This window comes from Zalophus californianus, chromosome 12, assembly GCF_009762305.2.
Source record: "Zalophus californianus isolate mZalCal1 chromosome 12, mZalCal1.pri.v2, whole genome shotgun sequence".
Lineage (NCBI taxonomy): Eukaryota > Metazoa > Chordata > Mammalia > Carnivora > Otariidae > Zalophus > Zalophus californianus.
The window spans coordinates 98933536-98952924 of NC_045606.1; the positions used below are offsets into that span (position 1 = coordinate 98933536).

Consider the following 19389-nt stretch of genomic DNA (forward strand, 5'->3'; position numbering starts at 1 on the left):
AATATTCGTTTCCAAAAAGCTTTCCACAAATTATGGCCTTTGAATTTACTAGAAATTTCCATAAAGGGGGAGTCAAAGGATACATTCATTCTTCCATGATTTCTCAAATGATTCAATGTGCCTAAATATTCTCACAAATGATGAAACTCATCTCTTGGGTAGATTTCGGGTGATAAGAAAGTTATTTTCACTAAGCTTCCACGCCATAAATTCTGGAAGTCCAGAGCCTTCACTGATATTTGCGTGATGCCTCGTGGTTGTGTTTCTCAGCAGAAGTCTGGAGGCAAGACTTCAGGGTCTCTGGACGGTGTTGGTCTTCTGAGGGGTACCACTGCCACCACTGTCCGATCCATCAGGAGATGTAAAAGACACGTTTTTGGTTTGTTCACCATGACTGGTTTCTTCCCATCCTCATGTTCTCAGCCACCCTGTCCTTGGAAACTGAGACTGTGCACTGTTCAGCAGACAACCAATTCTTGCTAATATGCTTTGCCAATAATTAACCACAAATCGTATTAACTGAGACCCCTGTGTACCCCCTGTGTTCACTGGGCTTGGAAAATGAGTCTGTAACTGTGACCCAGCATTTCATCCAGTGACAGTCGCCCTGGAGCTTTGGAATATTGGACACACCACGTTCCTCTATGGCCACGGGCCTTCTACCCTGAGCTGGCTGCCTTCTGTCCCGGCACAGCCTCCACCCATGCAAGAGCCAGCAGCGAGGAGACCAGAATTCTTTCAAAAACCAAATCAATTCCAGAAAAATTGACAACCCAGCATTTTGGAAAATATGTCTATTTTCTCTCCTATGTGTCTTCAAATGTGGCTGTAACATCAGGAACCTAGGTGCCAATATCACAATATTTTCCCCCGATACACTTGCTTTAGAGAATCAACTTCTGTTATTATAATTTTTTTAACCCAGAAAGGTCTCCAAGGACATGCCTTAGATAACTATTTATTTAACTCCTTGGCTGTTTTTTTATGAGACTGCTCTTAATATTAGCTAGTGATAGACTCTGCCCCTCCACATTCAAAATACCAAAGAATCGAACTCAGAAATTAAAGCGGAGTTCCTACGGTAGCTTTCACAACACTGAGAAGAACAGGACTAAAGGAAATGGAACAGGGGGTGTCTGTCACAACTCATTGAAAACACACAAATGATTCAGCCAAAATACCAAAAACAAGCAAAACCAAGTTTCTCGGAAGGAGTTCTTTCAGTTCCCTCTCAGACACCACGTTAAAGTAAAGGCATAAGAACAGCCAGGGGTCCAAACCGCCAAAGGTCTCGGTTCAAACTCTGCCGCTCCAGGTGAGGTTTGTAGTCAAGCAGCCTGTTAGAAATGCAGACTCCCAAGCCCCACCCCAGACCAACTCAGTCAGAAGCTGCATTTTCACAGGATCCCAGACGGCTTGTAGGGACCCTAAAGGCACATCTGAATGAAGTGCAGGAGACCCTTAACTCTAGGGAACAGACAGCGTTGCTGGAGGGGAGGTGGGGGGGGGATGGGGTAACGGGGTGATGGGCATTAAGGAGGGCACGTGATGTGATGAGCCCTGGGTGTTATATGCAACTGATGAATCACTGAATTCTACCTCTGGAACTAATAATACACAATATGTTAATTAAATTAATTTAAAAAAATTTTAAATACAGGGAAGAAGAAAAAGCTTAGAGAGCCCCCAGTGACACAGTGCATGGTTCCTCCCTCCCTGACCCCCATATTTAAATAGAAGCGTCAGCCCCAGAAGGGGGGTGGGGGATCCTGCTGCCACTGAGTGCAGGGTGGAAACCCTGTTTTCCCTCAGAAAGGGGGTTAAATTGATCATATTCCCCCAGATCTGGGGCTTCTGCATCCCTGATATCAGCATGGATTTATTTACACACCATAACAGAGGAAGGCAGTGATTTCCCACCTCGGCAGACAGGAGCATGGCAGCCTTCATTGTGAAGGGAGTGCCACACCACCAGGCTCCCCAGCCCTCGCTCTGGGCCTCCCTGATCTAGACTTTGAAGGCTCGGCTTGAGAATTACAGTAGGATGCACGGGAAGCGGCTTCAGTGAGTCCAAAGGGCGCACGCTTTGGTGGCTGGCACCTCCCCGCTGGAGGACTTTGAACACGGTGTGGGATTTAGCCTCTTCCATGATAGAGAGACGTTGAGGGATCCAACCTGTGAAAGCCATCACAGCCTCTGATCCAAGAATGCCCAGGACATCATCCAGCAACAGCTTTGACAGCCGACTCAGAAACAATTATAACTAACATGAAAGAAGAAACAATTTGCCCCCCCCCAAACCCCGAGCAGTAGCAAGACACTTTTTGTCCAGCGTGAAAGTGTGTCTTACCTGTGTTTATTTCATGGAATACAAAGTCTGAGTTTCTATCAGTAACAAGCTATTTCCAATTCAAATACCTATTTCTAGTTAATCAGACAAAAGAATGCGATGTCAGCCTAGTCTGGGAATATCAGCAAATCTTTCTTCCTAAAAGGCAATTGAGACAAATCAGAGTTGGCTTAAAAAAAGGGGGTGGGGGCAGGAGGGAATCTAATGTAATCACTAGCCCATTCAGTTCTTTTGTATAGAAGTTGGCATTATTTGAACAATCAGACATACACCAGATGATGACCAGTTCCTGTATTCTGTGTATTGTCACCTAATGAACCTCTTTTGCTCACTGGCTCTCTGATGGCTGGGCAAGCAGCTGCCACTTGAGGACTTGCCATCCTTTAAGAAGCTGGAAATGGAAGGCTTGTTTAACTTCTCAAGTCAGAAACCAAAATCTATAATCTCTTCCCCATTTGGAATTGAAATTCTGGCTGGCTATCTTTCTGTCAAAACTGAAGTGAGTGTAGAGGTATAAATACAAGACTGAGACTCGTGTGGATATGTGCCATACTCTGTTTGCCTGCATAAAAACCTGGTGGGCTTGAGAAACCCCTCCTTCCTGAAAACGTGATCAGCCATAGCCTCTCTGAAAATAAAACAACATCCCCTTACAGCTTCACCATCTTAGTTGGCCACCATTTGTGTTCATGTGTTTCTAAAATATCCGTCAATAGTGAATGGCTAAAACAAATTATTTGAAAAAAATAATTTTCTGCCATCGAGCTCAGATTGGAAGAGAGAATAAAGCAAAATGAAACAAAGACGCTGGGAAGAACAAAGACACATATACATCATCTAGCCCAGCCCCCGCTGCAAAAATCATGTGGCAATCTAAATTAAATTATAACTAATAGCAGCAGTTTTTTCCAAGTATCTCAAATTATCACTTTAGATGCCAAAGCTCAAGTGGTTTCCATGGCGATGTTTTCTCTAGGAGATGTCAGCTACTATCTAATTTTTTTGTCCCTGATATATGACAACCTGAAGCTTTTAGTGCCTTTCATTTGGGGGGTTTTATGTTAGATAATCTCGATTTATTTTCATATGCATTTAAATGTGTGTTTTATTTGCAATTGGTTTCTGAGCCCAAAGTCTACAATTTTACATACTTTGAAACTTAGTAAATAAGAAACGCAACTATCTTTTATAGTAAAAACAAAAACAAAAACAAACTACTTCTACCCTTTCTGGGGCTGACGCTTCTATTTAAATAGGGGGGTCAGGGAGGGGGGAACCATGCACTGTGTCACTGAGGGCTCTCTGAGCTTTTTCTTCTTCCCTGTATTTCATTTACTACTTCATCCTCTCCCTGCCCGCTCAACGAGACAAGCAAGAAATTCAAGGCTAAAGAACTAGGATCTCTCTTCAATATTCTGTTCTTACAACTGTCTTTCAAACCATTTATTTGTACTTCAGCACCTGCCTGGAAACTTCCTCTGTTAATTTTTCACGTTCTATGAATGCCATCAACAATTATATTCTGACAGTGATGTTTTAAAGTACAATTCGCACTATCCATGATTTCATGATTTCTCAAGTGTTTCCGTGGTGGTAATAACCATGCTCTCCGTGCTGTTTGGGCCCATGAGGGACTCCGATCTGGAACCAAGGGAATATTGGTCTTCAGTTCTCCTACAGTGTTGACTCGGAGGTTACCTCATTGTTAGGCTGATCCCGTCACCATATGGAATTATCCTTTGTCAGATACAGTGTCTCTCATGCTCAGCTTTCGAAGCCTGACAAGTGCAGTCAGAAGCCTTTCTATATCCTTGGCTTCCCCAGGCAGGCTGCCAACCACAGTGAGAACAACTGGGCTAAATTAGTTCATTGCCTTAAAACCATGCAGTCATGTTGATGATTTGCCAGAGCCAGTGTAGACCATGTATGGTGATGGGGAGCCACTTCCCCTGGTCCTGCTCTTACCATGTTTATTTGCGTCAGAAACAGCTCAGCTTAGTGTTTTGCAAGCAGTTTCTGGAACCAGTGTCCCAGGTTCAAACCCTGACTCTACCACTTACTGGTCCTTGGAGCTCAGACAAGCTTGGAGCCTTCCCAGATGGGCTGAATATGCCAACCTCTCAAGGTCCAGCGTGAGGATGAAATGAGTTAATGCACGCAAAGGGCTTACACAGCTTGCAGGAAGTGCCGTTATTGTATTCCCTAAATAGCTTGCTCCTGAAATTTGAATTTCATGTACATTTTCATGTCGTACTCCACAATGGAAGGAAAATGCTTCCGGGTTGATTCTACCCAGGACTTGCTCTTCTGGGCCCGAATGTGAAGAAGGAGTCATCCAAATGATGACTAATTCCATAATCCTAGAATTTAGAGCTTTTCTACTCATCACATATAAACAGTCTACCTGGTAACCTGTGATGTCCCTCGCCTCCTGGCAGGCGGGGTTCAGAACTCTCCCCCAGCACTCGAGAGCCCCGATTGTCTCTGCTGCAAGGGAAGGGCACCCCCCTCACCCCAGCGCAGCGCTCAGAATAAGAGGTGCTGATTACACTGTCATTTGCTTTCCCAGTAAATCCTGCCAAGAATGCAGCAAAGGGAAGGGCAAAACGCCTTTGGAACCAGAATAAAACTTTCATTCTTTCTATTCTTTGGGGGGGAGGAAAGCATATGTTTACTCACCCAGTTCTAAGATCTGATCACTTTACTGTATGTGTGTAATTATGGGGAACAACTCCCCTTAGTCCTGCTCTTAAAAGTTTGCTGTTCCTTCCTTGTTTTCAACCTAAAGATAGAGGAAGAAGAAAAGTGCACCAGTACTGAGCGCTCAGATCGCTTTGCATGTGGCAAAGACAATGTCCGTGTGTCGAGTGTGAATCTGACCCGTGTCTGAATATGTTTGGGGCCTATGATCTGTTTTCCTTCTCTGGGTGAGAGGGGCAGTAGGAGTGCACATAGGGCTCTGAAGCCTCAGCCGGGCTGTTTAACAAGCAGTGTGTGGGTGAAGAATCTCTCCCCGTCGATTCCTCCGGCAACATGTTCTGCTCGTCCTACACTGGGCAGGGAAGGGGAGGAGAGCTAATCTCTAGGTGTGCAAAGGAAACATGGCCTGTGCATGGTCAGTATAATGGAGGTGGCCAGACAGACAAGAGGATATGAGCAAGGGAAATAAGCAGAAATACACACGCCTCTATGAGACACTAAATCGGAGCTGATGTAGCGCCATACTTTGGAGGTTATCATCACGTTCCTATTATTTGGAGATTCAGGAGAAAAGTGTTTTGAATATAGTCTTTGCCTATTTGATGCAAGTCTGGTCTTGAGACTGTTAAGATCTGCAGTCTGATTTTTTTGTTTGTTTTTTGTTTTTTTAAGTAGGCTCCATGCCCAACATGGGACTCAAACTCGTGACCCCGAGATCAAGGGTCACATGCTCTACCAACTGAACCAGCCAGTCTGTTTTGACCTACTCATGACATTTCCCAAAGTATAGGTTCCTTGATACTGCCGCACCCCTAAAATTGCTCAGCTCTCCCAGCAAACTGCGGGTGGGATGGAGCAGAATGGAGCATGTATCATGGATGAGCCTTGTGCTTTAGTCTCACTCATGTCTCTTGGTTTCCATGTTTCCCGATGTGCATTTCCCAGAGGATGTCTGGACCCTGGGGGAATGGACGGTTACAATGAAATCATTTCAGATATATCTATCAAAATAGCAATTGCTGTGCTTGCCAGAATAAAACAGATTTGCCTCAAGAGGGTAAGGACTTGCACACACTAGGACAACCAGGCTTTAAGTAATAAATAAAGCCATGAAAATAGGGATGCTCACGCGAGAATCAGAACCCTGCCCTTGAATTTCATAAGGACTCCCGTTGTACCTGAGGGTTTCCCACTGGTCATTTTCTGATAATCACCAAAGGCTAGTGGACACAGGAACCACTAGGGCCTTTCTATACTCAATGTGCTCATTTCCTTTATTGGGAAGAATAAGCACGCTGCCTTGCTTTCAGGGTTATGTCGAGTTTAGGTAGCTGACCTCCAAAATTAGACCTGCACTGGAGACTTGATTATTAGAAGAGGCTACGGAAACATTTGCATACATACCTCTTAATGGACTGATCTTAACAAACATCTCCTTAGCTCCTGCTACTTGTCTGCACTATTTGTCATCGGGACCGCAACGTAACTAAGATTGGCCCCTGCCTATAAGAGGGTGGCTACCACGTGAGGAGGGATGAGAATTAAGACTGATCGCCCATGACGACAGTGCCAGACACGTGGCTGAGGATGTTTTTAGGAAAGAGGTAAGATTTGGTGGACCCAGAGAAGAAAGGCAAGGCAGATGTGAGAGGACCCCATCGATGAGCAAGGACACCTCCACCTAAGCGTCAGCAATGTCAAGTTGGAACAGTGGTCCTGGCAGGGAAGAAGCAGGAGAGAAATTCAGCTCAAAGGAGGCCTCTCTCCCCCTGCCAAGGAGTTCGGATTTGAAACCAAAGGCAATCCTGGGATATTTTAAATGTTCTCTTCTAACTCTTGTTGTTGTTCTCGGATCATCTCAAGTCATCCTCACACCTTCCACGACTGTTTGTGTCCATAACTTCAAGGGACCCAGAGACAGGCATATCCATATCGCTAAACATCTGTGTTTCTCTGCAGTTTTGTGGCCAAGGATGCAAAGCCATAAAATGGGTTAAGAAGCAGAGAGAAACTGTGCTACGTTCTACCATCCGCATGACCTGAAGCAGAAAGGCAAACGGTTTCATAGTATCATGAATATCACGCAATAGAATAATAACAGAATTGCCCCTGTAATTTTTTTGTCTCCACGCTTCATGTCTTTTGAAGGGTCACATTATTTAAAAGTGGTGAGATTTCTGTGTTTATCAAAAGGAGATGAGAAATAGGAGCCACTCATAGAATACCAAATATCCAGGGGCGCCTGGGTGGCTCAGTTGGTTAAGCGACTGCCTTCGGCTCAGGTCATGATCCTGGAGTCCCGGGATCGAGTCCCACATCGGGCTCCCTGCTCAGCAGGGAGTCTGCTTCTCCCTCTGACTCTCTTCCCTCTCTCTCGTGCTCTCTCTCTCTCATTCTCTCTCTTCAAATAAATAAATAAAATCTTTTTTAAAAAAATACCAAATACCCAGGAGATCTCTCCATCTGGGTGTCCTGTAGGCACCTCAAACTCAGTATGTCCAAGACAAACCAGATTTATCTCCCTCATCCCCTAAAAAGGCTCCTCCTCCCATAGGACCTGCCCAAGCTAAACTGTCTGAAGGCTGGGACTTCCTCACCTGGCCGTCTCTTCCCAGCCCTCAAAAGACAGGGTGGGAAGAGGGTTGACTTTGGAATCAATCCTGCCTGATTTCCAGTCCCTGACAAGCTTGATGACTTTCTAGAAGGACGTGGACTAAATCGTGTCCAGATTTAGGTGATTACATTGGCAGAAAGCCTGGAAACTACGTCAAGGATGGGCACCGAAAGTGTAAGCTTTCATCCTTGGAAAGAAACTCTCAGTCTCTCAGTCTTGGAAGGATGGTTTATGTCAGGGAATTATGTGCATTAATAACCAGATCTTACCGTGCCCTATGAGTATATGAGTTACAACACAGCAACTACAAAGCAATTTCAGGCAATTTACTGAAAATATATAGGGTCATAACTATAACCACATCCATGCTTCAGATGAATGTTTTGACTACGTAAACCAAACCCTTCAACGGGGCACGGAAAGTTCTCGTTAATAACAATTTTCATCTTTTTTATTGTTCACTGTGTATCCCCAGCACTCAGAATGGTGCCTGACATACAGTAGGTGTTCTGGAAAGTGTGTTGAATGACTGAATTAAATTTATTTGTCACCATCTACTAACAATACTTCTCTCAAGAGAAAACTCAGGTTTAAAGAAGAAACTGAGGTTTCTAAAAACATTATTTGTTTTATGTAAGCCATTTTTACTCACACAGGATAATTTTATGACCACCCTTAACATCAGGTGATGAGCCTGTAAATGCAAGATCATTGCACGGTTGGGCTGACACTTGGAATTTTGAAGGTCAGTCCATGCCGTCTACCCCAGATATTCCTGAAGGGCAGGGAGGGTTGCTGACGCCTCTGCACTCCACATTGGCTCTGCCCCTTTCCCTGTCTCCCTGAATTTAGGATCGGACCAGTTAAAATAAGCACATAATACTGAAAGGTCTCTCCCACATCCACCAGCTAAGGAGTGAGGGGGATATGAAAAGTCCCGAGGACTCAGAGTTAAGTTCTCTTTCATTTGTATCTTTCTTAGTGTCTGTATTTTAATCAAATCGACAGGTCTGGGTGGCACTGATGGCCAAGCTGATTTGGAATATGATGCATCCGGAAAGAATAATTTTCCTGGTCTTAAGTAAGAATATCAAGTCGAAGAGAGAAAGGGTTAAATAGCATTTACTGGTAGAATCTGAAATCTCTCTTTTTGGTTGCCCTATTTGCTAGGGAAAAGGAGAAGAAAGGCTCTACCTACTTTTCTTTAAGATTTTATTTTTTTATTTGACAGAGAGCCAGAGAGAGAGCTCAAGCAGGATGAGCGGGAGAGGGAGAAGCAGACTTCCTGCTGAGCGGGGAGTCTGATGTAGGATTCAACCCCAGGATCCTGGGATCATGACCTGAGCCACCCAGGCGCCCCTCTACCTACTTCTCACCGTTATCCTGAGAATCCTTAGAAGTAGAGCTTGAAATCCTGAGTCCTCAGTGAGATTCTCCTTGAATCAGAACATAAGCCTATTTCCTCAGTGTGTACACATTGAATTATGCCAAACAACTACTTTAATTTTTTTTTCAATATCTAATTGATGCCATCCGGTAGCCGTGGCTCTGACTAGACTAAGGTAATCTGCTGAAGGAGAAGCTGCTTCTGTTGGAGTATTTGCCTTAAACCTTAACTTCTCAATCAGAAGTCCAGTGAATGTGAAATCATCTTTGAAGCTGACTTGGCTTGTATGGATGATGATAGATACTCTCCTGACCTATGGAAAGACTTCAGGATCTATTTGCCTTGTGGGTGCTTGAAATGTATCTTAGAGAAGACTGAAATTTAATAGCACTGGTTCTTTTTTTTTTTTTTTAATAGAGAAAGAAACAAATTTCATTAGGCAGTTTATATTATTCTCAACTCTTAGGAAATTTTATCCCTGTACAAATTCCTGACACGTCCTATGTTTTATTAGAGCCATGTAAAATATTAATCTAAAGAAATGATTACTTTTTAAGCTAATGCTATCAGCTACAAAAAGCTCTACAAAAATAGTCAAGGTCACCCATTGTGAATGGGATAAAAGTGAATAGGAGGCAGATTTCAGCCAAACATAAGAAAAAGAATTCTAATACATAAGTCTGCCTATCAGTGGAGCTGGAGCAGGCCAGCTGATAGTTCTGAGATTCTCTAAAATTCCTCCAAAGGATTCCTAGTGCTTCTCTGGGCCTCGTGTCAGGGAGAACAGCCAAACCCAGGGTGGAGGTGCTGTGATCTTGTGGAAACAATAACAAGATGGGTCTGTCTGAAACCAACATCTCGTCTGGGAAAACAGGAAGTGTTGAAGAGTTGTATGAAGAAATATGCACCGGGGCACCTGGCTGGCTCAGCATCCGACTCTTGGTCCAAGAGTTGTGAGTTCGAGCCCCAGGGTGGGCATGGAGCCTACTTTAAAAGAAAAAGAAAAAAAGAAATATGCATCAAATTTGGGGGGATTGATTGTATCCTTGACTCTTACACTTGACTTTTTCATGTCTTCCTCTGCAGCCAGTGCTGATTTTCCATATAATCCAGGACAAGGCCAAGCTATAAGAAATGGAGTCAACAGAAACTCGGCTATCATTGGAGGTGGGTGATGTACAGAACAGGCTTTCATGTGGCTACTCACCTGTGGAAAGTAATAATTTTCAATAAAATCATAGTTGTTAAAAAAAAGGTCATGTAGATTTCACTTGATTCATTTTGCTATTTAAATATGACTTAAGATTGTAGCATATGGATGGAGAGACACCTGGCTACCTTTCAATGCTGACCTGTCAATAAAGGAGGGGGTGTGGCGCTAGCCAGCACCTGACCAGGCAGATGGGACATCGTGCAGTAGCCGGGACATTCTCGTCCTACCTCTCTTTTCCATTCCGATTCTCTCCCCTCCCAGATGGCCCAGGATAGCTTACTACAAAAGTGGGAAGGACTATGCTGATCTGGTTTGAGTTGTCTTAATAAAACTTATCAGAAAATTAATAAGCCAGAGTATCTAAAACTTTCTAGCTTTCCTTCTCACCATGGACAGCTGCAGAATGATTGAACTCTCCTAACACAGTCCCTCCTTTCTGGGTCAGCACCGACAGCCCTCTTGCCCACAGCCTACTCCTCTGCCTGTGCCTTCTATCTTAGTTATAAGGATGTTTCCTACATGTTTGAATATAGCTAATATTGTAAAGATATCCAGGATTTTAAGCCCAACCAGTCGCCTTGGCTTAGCCAGTAGGTTTCTTTTCTACATGGAGATGGTAGATGCCTGTAAAACTAGAATACATTCAGAATGCTGCTTCAATCACGTCCAAAGTTCTGGTACAATCTTATCAAGGTCCCTATCCTCATTGATTTTTGCTTTTTTAAGATCAACTTTATTAAAGTATAACATGCACGTACTCAAATGGAACAGGTCAATGACTCGTGACAAACACGCACACCCATAACCACCACCACAATCAAGATATTGAACATTTCCATCCACCGAAAGCCCTTTGTGCCCCTGGAGAGTCCCTTTCCCCCACCCCACTCCCAACCAAGGCAACCTCTGATTTGCTTTTTTGAAATGTAGATTACTTTTACCTCCTTTTGAATTTCATATAAATGGGATCATATAGTAGGTCATCTGTGGTGCCTTCTTTTGCTCATCATAGTGTTTTTTGAGAACTATCCATTGTTGCATGTATCGATAGTCTGTTTTAATTGTCAAGTTGTATTCCTCCTGTATGAATGTACTATCGTTTGTTGTATCTACTCCCCTGTCCTATTTGGTTTGTTTCCAGATTGGAGCTATTTTGAATAAAGCTGCTATGAATATTCTTCTTGAAGCCTTATATGAACATAAGTTTTCATTTCTCTTTGGTAATTCCTAGGAGTGCGACTGCTGGGTGTTATCGAAAGTGGATGTTAAACTGTCTAAGAAATTGCTATCCAGTTTTCTAAAAATGGTTGAACCACCTTACGTTCCCATAATTAATATCTGGGAGGTCAGGTTTGCTCCACAATCTTATCAACACTTGGTATATTTTCAGTCTTCTCAATTTTAGCCACTCTAGTGGATGAGTAGTGGTACCTCATTGAGGTTTTAGTGGCAATTATCTGATGACTAATCATTTTGAGCATCTTTTCAGATGCTTCTTGCCGTTTGTAAATCTTTTGTGAAGTGTCTGTTTAAAACTCTTTTCTCCATCTTTTAACTGAACTGTTTGACTTCTTCTTTTGAGTTATAACAGTTTCTTTTCATATTCTAGATAGTTTAAGTCCTTTGTCAGGCATCTGTATTGTGAATATTTTCTCCCAGTCTCTGACATGCCTTTTCATTTTCTTAGTGGCATTTTTTGAAAAGCAAGAGATTTAAATTTTGAAACAGTCCCATTTTTCAAATCTTTTCAGTTTGTGATTTTTTTTAATTCTCTCTTTAAAACCTGCCTATTCAAGGCTGTGAAGATTTTCTTCTGTGTTTTCTTCTAGAACTTTCATAGCTTTGGTTTCGGTTACCAAATCTATCATCACTTTGATGGTACATAGTGTGGTATAAAGGTCAAAGCCATTATTTTCCAAATTAATACTAGTTATTCCAAGACCATTTGTTGAAAATTTAATTTCCTTGGAGCTTTTGCCAAAAATCAATAGACCATATATGTGTATGTCTGCCTTCTGGGTTCTATCCTGTTTTGTTGAGATGTGTATCTTTCTTTACCCAATACTATGCTTGCTTTATTGTTTTACCTTATATTTATATTAAGCCTTGAGATGGCAAGGCATACATTCTCCAGTTATTTCTTTTTTGTTTTTCAAAATTATGTTGGCTATTCTGGATCCTTTGCATTGCCATATAAAATTTAGAATCAACTTATAAATTTCCACCAAAAAAAAAAAGTTTGCTGTGATTTTCATTGGGATTACATAAGATCTATAAATGGACATCTAAACAATATTGGGTACTTCAATTCTTAAACATGGTCTATCCATCCATTTATTGACATCTTTAATTTCTCTCAGTAGGGTTTTATGGTCTTGAGTACACAGCCTTGAACAACTGTGTTCGGTTTGTTTTATTATAAATGGTATTATTTTATTTTAAAATTTTTTATTACTGGGTGCCTGGGTGGCTCAGTTGGTTAAGCGACTGCCTTCGGCTCAGGTCATGATCCTGGAGTCCCGGGATCGAGTCCCACATCGGGCTCCCTGCTCGGCGGGGAGTCTGCTTCTCCCTCTGACCCTCTTCCCTCTCGTGCTCTCTATCTCTCATTCTCTCTCACTCAAATAAATAGATAAAATCTTAAAAAAAAAATAAAATAAAATAAAATTTTTATTACTTTATTACTTTTAATATTTTTCCAAGTATTTCTTGCTAGTATATAAAGACATAATTGATTTTTGTATATTGACTTAGTATCCTGTGTCCTTGCTAAATTTACTGTTAGTTCTAAAAGACTTTTTTTTTTTTTTTTTTACATATTCCTTAGGATTGTCTCCATAGATAACCATGTCACCTGAGAATAAAGAAAATTTTACTTCTTCTCAATCTGCACTTTTTATTTCTTTTTTATTTCTTTATTGCACTGGCTCGGGGCTTTCAGTACATTGAGAGAGCTGACATTCTTCCATTGTTCCATATTTTAGAGAAAATCTGTTTATTCTTTTAGGACTGAGTAAGATAGCAGCTGTAGGTTTCTCACAGGTGCCCTTTATCCGGCTGAGAAGGTTTCCTTCTACTAATGGTTTCTGCAAAGCTTTAGAACGAATGGAGGTGAAGGCTTGCCCTGTGCTTTTTCTCCTGTATTTCTTCAAGGTGGTAAATTACATCACTTTATTTCTTTAGTGTTAAACCGATCTTGCATTCCTAGAATTAACACCACTTCAGCACAATACATTCTTTCCCACACATTGCTGGATTTGATTTGCTAAAATTCTATCGAAGAGGACTATGGCTCTGTAGTTTTGTCTTCTTGTGATGTGTTTGTCTGGTCTTAGTATCAGGATAATGCTGGGCGTCTAAAATGGGTTGAGTGGTATTTCCTCCTCATCTGTTTAATTGTCCGACAATTACTGAGAGAAGAGCATTGAAATCTCCAAATGTAACTGTGTATTGGTCTAGTTTCCTTTCGGTCCTGTCCATTTCGGTTGCTGTTGTCTTGGAGTTTTGTGTTCTGTAAGGGGGAGGGTGGTGTTTGGGGGAACCCGGGTGCCTGGGGAAGGGAGTGTGGGAGGGATGAATTCATGGTCTGTTTAATCGCCGGGGCTTCTCCTGTCTCCACCAGGCGTCATCGCTGTGGTGATTTTCACCATTCTCTGCACCTTGGTCTTCCTCATCCGCTACATGTTCCGCCACAAGGGCACCTACCACACCAACGAAGCAAAGGGAGCGGAGTCAGCAGAGAGCGCCGATGCAGCCATCATGAACAACGACCCCAACTTCACAGAGACCATTGATGAGAGCAAAAAGGAATGGCTCATCTGAGGGGTGGCTATTTGGCTATGGGAGAGGGAGGGGCGAGTTATTAGGGAGGAGGGAAAGGGACAAAAGCACCCTACTTCATCCTCTTGAGCACATCCTGAAAATATCAGCACAAGTTGGGGGAGGCAAGCAACAGAAAATTCTGGAGATGGATCGCCACAAAAAAAAAAAAATACTTTTTAATATTTCTTTATAGCTGAGTTTCCTCTTCTATATCAACTCAAAATAATACAAAAAATGCTTTTAGAGTTTAAGAAATGGTTGAAATTTGTAGGTGATACTGTCTTATTTTGTGCGTGTTTAGAGGTGTTCTGAAAACCCATGGTAACAGGGCAAGTTTTCTACATTTTTAGGAGCCCTTAGAATGTGGATATTTTTTCTTGAGAAAAGCTGATGCACATGGCCTCCAGCATTCTCTTCATTTTGCATATAGTCAGTTTTTAATGGGCTATCATAGTAACTAGTTCGTATTCATACAGTATTTCTTTTGGTGTCCTGTAAATTGGAAAAGGAAAGGAAGGGGCAAAGAGAACCTATTATTTGCCAGTTTTCGAAGAGCCCTCAATCTATGCCAATTCTCTGAGAGTTCCCACCTGAAACAGTTGAAGGAAGAGAGCATATGGGCCCCTGCTGTTTAACAACAGAACCAACACAACAGAGAGAAGCATTAAGAACCAGGGGAAGTAGTTTCATATTGGGATTGTTGGTTTTATCTTTCATCAAATTCTACAAGCTAATACTGTTCCTTGTGTGTAGTCCTAGACCTATTCACTAACTGTGACTGTCAGCTATAATCCAGTGGTGATCAGCTGTTACAAAAGATTTCTGCTCTGCTTTACCTGCAACATGTTAGGTTACATTGTATGTGTCGGGGGGGGAGGGGTGGGAACCTCAGCGGGGAATTAGAGCCAGATGTTACGATTTGTTTGCTCTGTTTCTTTTATAGTTGCAGCAAGAGTATGGACCCTTTCTAGTGAATGCATAAATTAGGTTGCTCTTCTTAGTTTGCTTTAAATCTCTAGTTTTGAAGCCCCTGTGACAAAATCCTAGCAGACCAGGTCCTCTGAATGGACATACCACAATAAAGCCAATGCTTGCTATCATTGTTGCTTTACTCTGAATCATATGGAAAACACTGCCATATTTTACATCATCTACTCCATATACTACTGTTCCATCCTAAATAGACACACTGCCATGATTCAGGGACTTCTTTGGCAGATACATTTGAACCTCAGGTTTATCACAAACCTGACAACTGATTGTTGCTTCTCAGAGAATGGACACACATAGATAGCCACACCTCAGTCTAATCAGGAATCTTGACCAACTTATTCTAACAAATAACTCCTTGATTTTATTTTAAAAATGATAGACTTTGTATGTAAACAAATGAGACAAAGCTCCTTTGGGAGCATCCAAAAATTATTTATTTGTAAAAATTACACAAAAGTTATTTCTAAAATGACTACCATTTATGATCATTATATTCAGGCTCTTAGTAAGTACTTTCAAAAAAATTTTTAGACTCCAACATTTTGAGGAATTAAAAAGGATCCCTTTTTTCCTTCTCCTCCTGGAAGGGGAGTAAGATGAGGTTAAGAAGGTATTATTGCTATTTTTCTGACAGTGTGCCTCAATGAAATGGAAATTCTAGTTTGTTAGGGTTATATAAACATATTTTTCAAAATTCTCGGTATGCCTAACTTATTGGAGGATCTCAGCTTCTTGGGTGATGAAAACTGTTATCTAGAGTTGCCAATGGCATGTTGTACACATTCCAGAGGAGACACTGAACCAGTTAATTCCCATTAGAGTCAAGGTAATAGAACCAAAGGGAATTCCCTTTTATAGTTGCTGACCTCGGCCACAATTATGAACACCCTTAACTGAAAGAGGTCTTGATCATCATTCCATAATACACATTGTTAAACGAAAAGTATGTGGTATGACTAAACAGCTGAACAATATAACTTTTACAAATGACATATTCAAAACCAAGGCTATTTATTTAACCAAGATGACTACCAAGAAGGGTTCTTTCACGTATTGTCAAATTACAGAAGCAAATTTTAAACACTATGTTTAGTAGGAATGTTTCTGATATTTCAAACCTATTTTACAGGTTATTACTTTTACACTTAACCAATAATGCCAGATGGCAGTTGAGTACTTCGTGCATTTCCCATGATAGCTTTGATCTTTATGGCATTGTCTCTGCACTTTCCCTTTCTTCCCAGAGTGATTAAGGGGTCAAAACAATCAAAAACAACCCCTGACACTAAAATGTTCTCACCCTTTCTCTTCACTCTCTTCTTCCCATTTTCCTGCCACAAGAGGTGAAAAATAGAAACCAACACTTCTCTCACCAATTTTGCAAACCCAGGGCACTGGGAATGACTAGAGGGATTGGTGGGTCTCCCATGTCACCATCTTTAAGACATACGGATGACACGGTCTTTCCCTTTAGGGGGATAACAGTCCGGCCAGCAGACAAGACACCGAAAGGTGGATAAGGTATTAAGAAACTAAGTTAAGTGCCAAGTGAGTGCTGGAAATCCTCGACTTCTCTTTGGAATTGTGGTCTTCACCAAAAGTCCTGAGTGTCTCTGTGAAGGCCATATCCAGTACATTCTAAATGGTAAATAATTTATGTGAAGATAGGGAAGCATCTCTTTTTTCCAGCTCCCTCCCTTGAAAGCTCCTCACAGTGCAGCCTGGACAGCCATGGCATTGTGACCCAGGCTCAGTGCCTGATCTTGCTTTGTCAATCATATCCCGCACGGTCTTGACCTCTTCTATCCTAGGACATGATCAACCAAGTCCAAAGAGGCTGGTGGTAGCCTCTTTATATAATAAGAGCAGACTAAACACAAACCAAAAAAGAAAAATTTTTAGAAACAGGAGGCTGCTGTGAAGTTTCAAGAGAAGCGGATGGCTGATGAGGGTGATTTGTGCAGGGAACATCCTCTGTGTATAAAGCAAGCATCTGTGTTTTGAGAAGGTAGGAGCAGGACTTTGAAAGCAAGATCGGTGCCATTCTGAGCTCTCAAAATAATGTATTCCCTAGACCCCAAGGAAGCTAGCTCAGGAGGTGAGAATTTATATTGTCAAGTTCTTCTCTGAAACTTCTTAATCCAGAAGGCTATGTTTCCCCTTGTAACTTTCAACCAACTGCTTAAAAAAGAAAGAGAGAGAGAGAGAGAGAGAGAGAGAGAGGAAGACTTGTTCTGTGGAAGTTTTTATTAAGAAGCTAGAAACAAGGGTTTGGAGTGCCTTTGTTGGACAATTTCCCATTGCCCTGCGTTTGCTACACAAGCGTCCTTTACTAACAAGGAGCGGGGATTCAGAGGCACAGGAAAAAGAATTTGCATGAGCCAAAGAGGAGATCTTAGGTTATTGCTGAAGGTCTGTGGAGCAGCCCCCAGATGCCAGCAGAAAGCTGGGCACCAAGACAAACCATAGGAAGCACCTACGGACAAAGTAGCTACCGGATATGAAAATGTGGTGTTAGTGTTTGTCCAGAAGAAACTTTTATTTCCTTCTATAACAAGATCTGTTCTTTTCAATCCTCCCACTTGCTCTTTTTCTCCCTTTCTTGTGTGGTGCCAACATTTTAATGGCCCCTTGGTGCCTCCAAACAATAAGCACCTGGTTTAAACCTCTTAATATTGTTTCCTTTTCATCATCCCATCAAGCAGGTTTCAAAAAGAGAGGCAGCAGTTATTAAATTGAATTCCAGTTAGCCAGCCAAAATAGGTCCTAAATTACTAGGGGCAGTAGAACCAACTGATCCTGAAACAGAGGAGAAACAAACAGCTTGTCTAGCTGACTTGGGCTAAAACCGATGGGGGCCGTGTTTAGAGTGATGTGTTGGTGAGGGTGGACCCCGAGAATCAGCTGATAGAGCCCTGACCCTTCCTCTCTCCCTGACTTGCCACGTGACCTTGGTCAAGCCACTGAACCTTGGTCGCTCTTTGCCCTGTATTGAAGATACAACTGTTTTGCCTACTTAATAAGACAAATTGTGAGGTGCCATTGCTTCTTGAGGGCAGCATACTTTGACACCCACACATAAAGGCCCAAGTCGATGGAGCCTACTGGAAGACTTACTTTCTGGCCTGCGGTTCTTAGTCCTACCAAAGAGACAATGTGCCACATCTGGAAGTGTACAGATTTAGGAGACAGTTGCTGTACAGCCGTTCGGTTATTAATCAAGGAGACTGCCCAAGAGCTAACCTGTCAACCCTCGGAGATGCGACAGCCAAAGGCCAGAGAAATCAGAACTTCACGTGCACAAAGTCCGAAGTTCCCACCCAGATGTGACGGACAGCTTACACACGCCTCCAGTGCCACTGGGTCAGCTTGCACATAAGACAACACAAGAAACAAACACGATTTTTTTCGCGTAGCCTGGTGGCACCGTGCCTACGCTTACACATACCCTGCATGAGAATGTTGGTGACTCTAGAATAGATTCCTTTCACAGCAGTATTTTCTGGATACCAATGGTACCTAAAATTCATTGTCAACGAAATAGGGAAACCAGATTAAAAAGTTGATTGTCTCCGGTGGAGCAAAGACCGGCAGAAGGTAGTGACGATACCTGACCACACGGGCATTTCATATCCAAGGCGCATTTACAAGTTCACTTTCCAGGTGAAAATGTGCTTTAAGGGCAGGTCTACGCAGATGGTCTGCAACGCTTCTGAGGCTCGGTTTATTTTAAACAGCAACTGCTGGGTTCTAACATGGCTAGGAAGACATCCCCTCAAGTGGGTCAAGAAACCGTTCAGATGTTACTGATTCTGAGTTCTATTTGGTTTTTCTGTTGTTTGTTTGTTTGTTTGTTTTCCCAGTGAGCATGTGACTGTGGAGGTCAGGGTTACGGACAGCTGGGCTAAGTATTCTTCCTGTAAAGTCGATTAGGATTCCACCCTGTGAAATGACAGAAAAGTTCACTCTCTAAAAGCAAGAGCATGTAACATAGAATGAAAGAAGGAAACTATGTATGTATGCCTAATATTCTTTGTGAATGTCTTTCATTTAACTGAAACTATATTAGAAACCAGATTGATAAATAAAAAATCCAAAATAGTTTTAATTATCCTAAAAAGCGATCCTTTGTGTTTTGTTCCACATGATTCTCTTAGAAGCAATTTTCAGCCTTTGGCAGAGAAAGTTCCAAGCACTGAAATATACATCTGTTGGGAATATAATCTTCCCCAAAGTTGCAGAGATGCTGTCACTCCTCACAGATGGGTCTTCAATGGATGTTTTCATTGTTAACCTTCTCTGGTCACCCC

At 42.1% G+C, this 19389-nt stretch overlaps 1 protein-coding gene across 2 annotated transcripts in view; it reads left to right on the forward strand.

The window, feature by feature from the left end:
* The window catches only part of CNTNAP2 (contactin associated protein 2), a 2031041-nt gene extending 2015855 nt beyond the window's left edge, over nucleotides 1–15186 (forward strand). For both annotated transcript variants that reach the window (XM_027574309.2, XM_027574310.1), the window contains exons 23-24: nucleotides 10138–10218; nucleotides 13887–15186. In XM_027574309.2, the coding sequence (XP_027430110.1) occupies nucleotides 10138–10218; nucleotides 13887–14086 (281 nt within the window). In that variant the 3' untranslated portion in view covers nucleotides 14087–15186. The remainder of the gene's footprint in view (nucleotides 1–10137; nucleotides 10219–13886) is intronic.
* Nucleotides 15187–19389: the final 4203 nt, after the last annotated feature.